This window comes from Macrobrachium rosenbergii, chromosome 12, assembly GCF_040412425.1.
Source record: "Macrobrachium rosenbergii isolate ZJJX-2024 chromosome 12, ASM4041242v1, whole genome shotgun sequence".
Classification (NCBI taxonomy): Eukaryota; Metazoa; Arthropoda; class Malacostraca; order Decapoda; family Palaemonidae; genus Macrobrachium; species Macrobrachium rosenbergii.
In genome coordinates this window covers 80,957,228-80,967,605 of record NC_089752.1, presented here as the reverse complement: position 1 = coordinate 80,967,605, position 10,378 = coordinate 80,957,228, and the positions used below count along the sequence as shown (strand labels likewise).

The window sequence follows — 10,378 nt, the reverse complement described above, 5'->3', positions numbered from 1 at the left end:
CAAATACCGGACAGGGAAATAAGACAACTTGGAAGTCGATCTTACCTACAGCCACAATAACCCTAAAAGGTAAAAAAGGTCGCATTGTGCGAAAAAGAGCGTTGTTAGATACCTGTGCTGAGAGATCAATTATAAAGAAATCTGCTCTTGAGGGACTCCTCTATAAAAACAAGGGAGTGGAAAACATAACATTGAGAGGATACCTAACTACTACACCAGTTAAGGAATATGAAATGGTGAACATCGCTGTACCTCGTCAGGGTAGATTAATAAATATGTTTTGTATAGTGGTAGACGAGTGACCAGAATATACAAAGAAATTCGGCGTTAAGAAGAACCTAAGGACATTGTATAAAACGAAAATCAGCTTAGCTGAGAAAGATTTTGATCTACCCGTAGATAAGCAATCGCCTATTGAATTGGTAATAGGGTTTGACAATGTGTACATTTTACACCCAGGGTTTAGAAAATTTGAAAATTTAGTATTGCTACCAACCATATTTGGTAACATGGAAACTGACAACATAATTATAGCTGAAGGGGCTACTCAAAGGATCCAAGGGAAGATCTTGAAAGTTTGTGGAATTTGGATCATTTAGGTATTAACTGCAGTGAAATAACGGAACAGGAATGGAAGGTATTAAAGAACTTTAAGAGTACTATAATTTATTCTGAAATTGACAAACAGTATGTTGTGGTATTGCCTTGGAAAGGCAATAAAAAGAGATTAACTTCCAACTTTGGGCTGGCTTTAAACAGATTAAAACAGTGTCAAGTTTCAGAAAGACACTCAGTATCTAGAACACTATCAGGAAATCCTTGAAGGATCAGGAGGATAGGAGATTCGTAGAGAGAGTGGAATGTTTTAAAACAGAAGACTACCATTTCTTGGAACACCATGCCATTAAGAAGGACAGTGCAACAACCCCTATTAGGATAGTATTTGACTGTTCGGTTAGACGGGAAAAGTGGGTTAAGCTTAAATGATTGTTACTGGACAGGACATGTATAACCGCTGACCTGCTCAAAGTTCTGCTGCAGTTTTGAACAAAATCATTTGCTTGTATAAGTGACATAGAGAAAGCATTTTTAATGATGCAACTTGGGGAAGAGGATAGGGACTATACTAGGTTTTTATGGTTGGAAGGCCCAACAGACCCTAACAGTAAATTGTTAGTGTATAGATTTAGTTTTATTTTGAGCTAGTTTTATTTTGAGCTACATGTTCTCCCTTTCTGCTGAATGCAATGATTAAGAAACACCTTTCTATGGTAGAAGGTGATGTAGAAAGGATAAAAAGAGGACTATATGTAGATAACTTGCAGTTCACTAGGCAATCAGGATTTTCTTCCTTGAGGATATGGGCAGTGATCCTGGGATTATCAACCTCTCTCTTTATCAGTTTCTCTGTCCTAGGACTTATCTTAGATCGAGCACGCTGTTGGCCCAGTGTTCGACTCTGAGCGTTCAATGAAGAATTAGAGGAATTTATTTCTGGTGATAGAAATTCATTTCTCGTCATAATGTGGTTCGGATTCCACAATAAGCTGTAGGTCCTGTTGCTAGGTAACCAGTTGGTTCTTAGCCATGTAAAAATAAAATCTAATCCTTCGGGCCAGCCCTAGGAGAGCTGTTAATCAGCTCAGTGGTCTGGTTAAACTAAGATATACTTAATCTTAGATCGATGATGGATGCGAGGCGCATGTGTAGGTAGTTCTTCTGAACCGTCATCTTTGAACTTTACCCACCGCTGCACAGTTCGCTCACTAACGCCCACAACATGGCTATATCCTTAGTTGCAGTTTCCACCTTATGCGGAGCGATTATCTGACTTATTTTCTCACTTGACAAGGGCTTACTGCTGCTCATTATAAGCAAAAAAGCACAATAGGGGCTAAATAACAGCAAACTCACAAGTCCATGTGGACGAAAAAAATTGGTAAATAATCCACTATAATTGACCGGCAGCTACTGGGAACTTCAACCCCTCTCAGGGAGAGAGGAGTGGGTTGCCAGATGTCGCCTGACAGTGCCTACTCATTCTTCTAGTAATATTATCATGTTCAGAGGGAGGTTCGCATATTCGGAAAAATGCGCAGGCGCCGCCCACCCAATCAGCCGAGACTGTACACACACACACACACACACACACACACACACACACACACACACGGCACTTGTCTAGTGACAGAAATCAGCAATTTTGGCGCCAATTTGTGCTTATCGGTGCTGATAATCGGGTATTGGTACTGATACATACCTAACAGAGGCGCTGATAACCGAAAATCGCCGATTTTTGCTTATTGTCACGCTGTCGGATGGAACCCCCACTGATAACTGGGGACTTCCTGTATGTGTATGTATATATATATATATATATAATTATATATATGTATAATTATATATATATGTATATGTATATTATATGTATATGTATATATATGTATATTTATATATATGTATATGTATAAAATTGATATGGACAAAAACAAAAGTGATTTAGAACAGGTATTTCTTTAAGTTTCTCTCTGAGTATTTAATATTTTTTGCAGCCTCCATCTGCCTGTACCACAGCCTGCATTCTTGAGGGGTATGATTTCGGCAAATCGCAAAAAAGCCGACTCAAACTCCATTTCCCTGAGCACTTCGGTCACCTCTCTTCGCAGGTCGTCGAGGCTTGGCTTACCATCATAGTTCACTGTGCGCGCTTTAACACGATCTTTTAAGATACTACCAATGTTTTCACATACATTAAGGTCAGGGGAGCCACCTGAAAATTCACTTGATGAGAAGAAATCGATACCACTGTTTCAAAGCAGCTCCTGTGTCTGAAGAGCCTTGAAACATGGTGCCTTATCATGCAAAAATGTGACTTCTTCAACAGATAACACATTTTCAGGATTTTTGAGGAAAGGAAATACTCCACCAGTAAGCACAGTTTCTCTGAAGTATTCGCCATTCCATGACTGTCCTTTTTCATTGATGATCCACATTAACCATTTGGCTGTGAAACAGAAAAATTCCCAAACATTCAGGAAATTTCACAACTTGGTGATGGTGCACATCATTGCTGATATTTCCTTTGCATCCCAAATGATGTCATTTTTATGGTTTGGCTTCCTGACTGTGTAAATGAAGAATTCATCTGATGTTGCAACATGGAGAAAGTCAACTTCATCCCAATCTTTAAGAAATGAACCACAAAACCATGCATGGTCTTCTCTGTTGCTGAGTGATGTTGGGCTTGCTGATAACATGAAATGGCTTGATACCACATTTTTTCAACTCTCGGTATACAGCACTATAACTTCTCTTCTCTCCCCTTTTTTGTTTCTAGGTCAAGCGCCAATTTATGTAAAGACTTTCTTGGTCTATCCACTGCCTCAGCTATGATGTCTTTTGACTCCTGAGAAAGGACTTCAGGCCTTCCAAGATTCTCACACTTTTCGTGATGACAGTCATATGGATTTTTGTTCCAGCTTCTTTTAACAAAGGAGTCATCTCTTTTAATGTATTTAGCTATCCAGGAACATGAAATGAAGGATGCGCCAGCATCCCTGACCTCTCTGAAGGTTATAGCCCAGATTTGGTCAATCCACCTGATTTCCTCTGAGTTGTTAGCCATGGCTGTATCTAACTCCGTCACTCAGTCTGAAAATACAGGAAATGTAAAATGAAAAATAGCTTAAGAGAAACTTGATAATATATATACATATATATTATAATTATATATGTGTGTATTTTAAGTATGTATGTATAACTGAATCACGAAAATAGGGAATGTTATAAATAAAGACAAAAGCTACGAAGGAAAGAGAAACAGTGGAGTGCTGCAAGGCCTTTTAACTTAGTCATTTACTTAGCAGACTGAAGAAATATAAAAAGTTTACAAAGAAAGCTTGTATAAATGACAGATGGTGTTTATAATGGAAAAAATATATACCTGGAATCCAACACAACTGAAGAATTAGCAGACCTACCAAAAGAGGGTTAATATTTAAGAGGTTTTACAAAGGATTAGGGTCAAGGGTTCAGAAGCTGGGACAGGACAATTAAAAGATAATACAAGGAAGGTGACTGACCACCAAGAAATGTTATAAAAGTACAACTCAGTAATTCATATTGGTAAACAATAAAAATTTTTGCAATGTGAAAATTTTTACAAAAATATATTAAACATATGAATACATAGAAGATTGTATAGAATATATATATATATATATATATATATATATATATATATATATATATATATATATATATATATATATATATATAAGATAACTAATTTTTAATTAATTTTAACCTTTAGGTGACTTGAACATTTTAACTATACAGGGGTCCGAATAATACGTGCCAGGGCTAAGATTAAAATTACAAGTAGAAGTAAGCTGTATGATAGTGGATTCTAAAAGATTTCTTGAAGAGAGATCTTTTGATCTGGCAGTCACTGAACTTTGTCGAATTTATCCTGTGAGAGTTTTCACTTGAATGAATATAGCATTGGATGATTGCCCAGTTTTGACAGGGTACTTATGCTGCTTAATCTGTACATATAAAACCTTGCTAGATTGGCAGATATGAAAAGAGGGCCAGTATTCTTAAGTTTAATGTATATTTTTTGTGAAAATGTTCATCTTGTAAAAATGTTTATTCTTTACCAAATGGTAATTATTGAGTTGTGCTTTTATAACATTCTTTTGGTGGTCAGTCGTCTTCCTTGTATAAACTTTTAAATGTCCTGTTCCTGCCTCTGAGCCATTGAGCCTAATCCTTTGTAAAAACTCCTGTGTTTGTAGGTGTAATTCTGTATATATTAAGCACACCCCCAGACTAGGCAGACTTTAGGGTAGGCCAATTTAAGAAAAAAAAAAAAAAAATGGAAAGAGGAAGATATGCAAATGCACATAAGTATAAGAAAAAATCTAACAATTTTTCTGTACCATACAGGGGAGTTGAAAGTGACATTTTAGAACCCCCTATGGGCCCTCTTTTACAAAGTTATACATGTTTTTCGAATTATTTTGTAAAATTATAATTACAGCGCGCACATCATCATAACAGATAAGAACTAAAATCAGTAACATATTCTGAGTATATATAGATATTGTAAAATATTTACAAGGTTTTGTGAGATGGGGGTATGCAGTACCTTTTTGTGAGGTGTATAGAGGTTTTTCTAATATTACTTTGCAAATTACTCTGAAAGTTACAATATATCAACTACTATCATAAAAGATAAGTACTAAAACCACCAGCGATCCCTGGATAAAAAAAAAAAAAAAAAAAAAAAAAACTGGCCTACCCTTCACCCATCCAGTGTATTCCAGCCCCCATTCCTAGTCAGGGAAACTCCTTACATACTCCATTCACCTTCCAAAACAACCCTTTCTCTGAGTGAATTTATCTGTAAATGGTCTTACTGCTGCTCCTCTCCTATGGTGCTGAGCCTTCTAACCACCTCTCACACTTAAGAATCTTTTCCTGACCTTCCACACTCCCAAACCTTTTTTCACCCGGTTTATGAGAGTAAACAATGTTATCAATATTTCCTTAGACCATGCGCCATTGTCAGGCATTGGAGAGCAGTTTAAAATCTAAAGTAAAATTATTATCATTATTATTATGTTATTTTGCATACATGTGTATGTATCTTTGGTACCTGGGGTCTGGTTGTGTCTGGATAATCGAGAGAATTACTGTAGGAATTACTGTATTACATATATATATATATATACAAACTATGAGAGAACATTAGTTGGATATAATTTTATTTGTAGATTCATTGTATTGTCTTAAACATATATAAGAATTATTTGCATTTTTTATTTTCTTAATTTTCAGCTTCCAGTGATGGTTCCTCAATCCGTGCAACAGAGGAGTTTGAAACAAAGATGAAAAATAGACTTACTGTTGTTCGAAGATATGTTGACAGCAGTGATAAGCTGGAATTGCAGTGCATATATGCTCTGCAGGCCCTTAGTGTAAAACATCAACACCCTCCAGGTGAGTTGAAATGAATTTTGAACATAAACTTAGATACAGTTTTAGTTGTAAAGTTTTTGAGAGAATTACTCTTGGCACAGTCGTCTTTTTACTATTTTCTTTTTATTTCAACACTTTGTAAATCCTGGAAGACCCAAGTCCCACAGTATATATCAAGATAATGGCCCTCCATCCATCTATACATCATGCTTTCATGTAGCTTTTGTGTTAACATAGTTAAAGCTTCTCTTCCAGGAATGAGCATCTTGTGTATTGTGTGCTTTTATTTTCATTCATTCATTTGCTACTAAGTTGTCACATGGGGAGGAAGATGACAATTCATCAGCTGGGGAAGATTTCTTAAAAGTATGGGACATAGAACTTATCTTTTGTTTCTGCAAAATGTAGGCCATTTCCAAGGTTGTAATGTTCACCCACCATATGCTACAGAAACGTCGAGCTTCTCGTGATGTCATGCATAAATTTCTGTGTGATGACCCAGATTTTAAGTTTGACAAATGTTTAGGAACTTTTGATGCCATATGGAGTCTCAAAGCTCTCTTGAGAGCATGGTTGTCATTACTTAGTGTACCCTTTTAGTAATTCTATTAATGCACAGAACAATTGTGTATGTGATAAAGTTATATATATATATATATATATATATATATATATATATATATATATATATATTATATTTTACATATATACATATACATGTATATATATATATATATATATATATATATATATATATATATATATATATATATATATATATATATATATATATATATATATATATATATATATATATATATATATATATATATATATATATATATATATATATATATATATATATATATATAGTTATATATTATATATATATATATATATATATATATATATATATAATATATATATATATATATATATATATATATATATATATATATATATATATAGTTCCATTTTTTTTTTTTTTTTTTTTTTTTTTTTTTTTTTGCAACTACATAGTAATTACCCTCAAGAGTTGAGAATTTTCTTTACTGATGATTTCCTTTTTATCTGGAAACTAATGGTTTTATTTTGTGAAGTAGCTTGAATTTAGACTATTTGACAGTAACCACTTTAAAATTTGTTTGCAAAGACAGTACTTGTCTGCTGCATGCAGCAGACAAGTACTGTCTTTGCAAACAAATTTTAAAGTGGTGTTACTTCAGCAGACAATTACTGTCTTTGCAAACAAATTTTAAAGTGGTGTTACTGTCAAATAGTCAGTATGTTAGTAGTTGCAAAAATTTGTCCATTGTTAATAACCCTTCAATTTATTGCAGGTCTTCTTGAAAAGTGCTTCAATGCCTTTTATGATTCTGAAGTAGTGTCAGAGGAAGCATTTGATGAATGGCTGAAGTCAAATGATCCAGAAGAGCAAGAAGGTAAAGGAGTATGTGTAGCATCAGTCAAAAGTTTTATGAGATGGTTAAAGGAAGCAGAGACTGAAGAATCTGAAAATCAAGCTTAGAAAGTGAACCGCCATTCTAGCTGACTTTTTTTATTTTTTCCCTGTTTATAAGAGCTGCTTATTTGACCGACAGTTTCCTATTGTTAGTGGTGTGTATATACAATATATACAGTATGCATGAGGATGTGTGTATATATATATAATATATATATATATATATATATATATATATATATATATATATATATATATATATATATATATATATATATATATATATATATATATATATATATATATACACACACACATACATACATACAGAGAAGAGCTAAATAAAAATGAAAATGATGCTTGAGCTGCAGTGAAAGTGTCTTGAGCCTGGCACGATGGGCAGATGCTACTAGTTTTAATTTTTGTGTGCGGGGTTGTCTTCACAGTCTTCTTGAAGTCTTTCTCTTGTAGCTGAAGAGTCACACTTCATAAAGACAATGTTAAACATCCCTAAGATGGCTAGTAAGTTCATTCATGCCCCACTGGGTTTTTTTTTTTTTTTGATACTTTTACACAACATGGATAGTGTGTATACATGGATTAACACATTATATATATATATATATATATATATATATATATATATATATATATATATATATATATATATATATATATATATATATATATATATATATATATATATATATATATATATATGTATATATATTATATAAAATGTGTACATTTATATACACATATATTAAGAAATATGATAGCAACACACAAGTCACACTTTCATACACCACAAGAACATTACAGAGTGCATATGTGAATGAACATTATTTAGTGTGATGTGAAGTGCAAAATGTGAAGCCGAAGAATGTTTATAATACTAGAGAGATGTTGAATATTGTTATTGTGTTAACTATGATGAAAATGTCAGAAAAATGGACAATTGCATTCCCCTTCACTTTTCAAGACATTGAGTGATGTATAAACATATGCATTTAGATTATTAAAGCTCAGTTATTGTTTAAAGCTTAGCTCTTCATATGTTTTTGTAATTATGGCTCAAATTCTGTGATTTATTTTGTATATTTATATAAATAGGTATTTAATATTGTACAGTATATGAGCAGACCCTATATGTTGAAAGTGCTGCTCGGAACTTAAATACCTTCTTGCTGAAGGGTGTATCGACTTGTTAATATGCAAAAGTGAATTTGCAAACCACCTTGAGTTGCAGGGTTGGGGAATCTTGTGACTCCCCATAATTTGTTATGAGTAAGTTGATCCCCATCTTGTGCCCGAGACTAATGTGACATTAGATGTGGTATAATCTTTTCTTGCTGAAGCAGACGAAACTTGACTTATTATATAACCTGACATTCTTGCTCCATGCTGTCCCCTTTTTGCTGCTAGCATGTGCTATGGATTATGGCTATTTAGTTCATGTTTGGATAAATTTGGAAGTATACAGGACTTGAGACCTAAGGACCTTGCTCTACAGTATGGTTCTGGGTGCAAGATGAGTGATTTAACTACTCAAATCGTTGAAATGTTAGTATAAGGAAGGAGATTTTGGGGTTACATTTAAGAAAGTGCTATAAATAAATATTGTAAAATCATATCGCCTCTTAAGAAAAAGAAATACAATACTATTTACTTTGTGACTTTTATTAAGAGGTTTCTCCTGTTAACGTTATTGGTTTTTTTTTCCCCAGCAGTGAGTGAGTTTGTATCAATCTTGTTGCAGCAGAAGGGGTTCTAAATAACCAATATTCCAACCACCCACTCAGTCAGAGTACTAGTACCTTGTAGAAGGCACACGGTTTCAACAAGGAATGTTTTTCTGGGCTCTCAACCCAGGGAAATCTTTTCCTTTAGTTCAAATTTAATCTCTCTCTCTCTCTCTCTCTCTCTCTCTCTCTCTCTCTCTCTCTCTCTCTCTCTCTCTCTCTCTCTCTCTCTCTCTGTGCCACAACATTCCTCAAATTTCACTGTATTAGCTGTCTCCCACCTTGCTATCAACTACAACTTCTCTTCACTCTTGATCATAGAGAACGGATACCATTGCTGTGAGGTATGTGGTGGTCTTGTCAATGACCACAACGTTTGGATTTTTAATTTTAGTAGGCCATTGATTCCTGGGGGGTCGCTTGGTTTCTGAGGGTAGGACTCATGCTATTTGGTCCATTTTTGCCCACAAATATCATTGGATTGAGAAAGGCTTCATGTAATACTGTGTCCCATTAAGGTGGTTTATCCAACATTTAAACCTCTTAATCATTGCATTATTCCTTCTGCTTGGGGACATTTGGGAACCAGCTCTTACTGGTGGTATTGGTGGAGTGATGAACTCCAAGGAAGCCTATCTTTTTATTGTTAGTTTTTATTTATTTTTTTTTTTTTAACTTTTTTGTGGCATCTCAAAAAATCCTCTCTACACTGGACCTATATTTGACCACTACTTGCACAATAATTTGACTAGGATAAAACCTACTCGAACACTGGGGTGGAAAAAGAATGTTTGGAATGGTGCTTTGGTGCAATATACTATTTTTTTTTTTTTTTTTTTTTTTTTTTTTTTTTTTTTTTTTTTTTAAACTACAGCACCTTTAAAGAATTGAACCAGTAGAGAGAATTAGGTCACAGTAACAGAAAAATGTCCATTGAGCCTTGTTGCCTTTTTTAAGGAGGCAAGAGATTTAATGGCATATGGAGAGAGTATGAATAACATTTTTTCAATTTTGAAAGCCCTCATGTAAATGAAGTTGAATCAGATATTTGAGTTTGTGAAGAACTGCAAGCAGCTTTTACAGACAGTAACCTATTCCAGTGCGGTATGTAGAGAACTACAAACTAGAAACTAGCAAGTTTAAAAGGTCTGTTACACTTCAAAGGTGATTGTAAAATGATCTATGAAAG

General features: G+C 34.0%; 1 protein-coding gene across 12 annotated transcripts in view; it reads left to right on the top strand.

Moving 5' to 3' along the window:
• Window positions 1-8,586, top strand: part of LOC136843737 (eukaryotic translation initiation factor 4 gamma 1-like) — a 721,796-nt gene extending 713,210 nt beyond the window's left edge. For 10 of the 12 annotated variants that reach the window (XM_067112380.1, XM_067112378.1, XM_067112382.1 and 7 more), the window contains 2 exons: window positions 5,845-6,006; window positions 7,326-7,646. In XM_067112380.1, the coding sequence (XP_066968481.1) occupies window positions 5,845-6,006; window positions 7,326-7,513 (350 nt within the window). In that variant the 3' untranslated portion in view covers window positions 7,514-7,646. Of the gene's footprint in view, window positions 1-5,844; window positions 6,007-7,325 lie in introns of all 12 variants that reach the window. The other 2 variants (XM_067112379.1, XM_067112384.1) reach the window with 2 other exon arrangements.
• The last annotated feature ends 1,792 nt before the right edge of the window (window positions 8,587-10,378 follow it).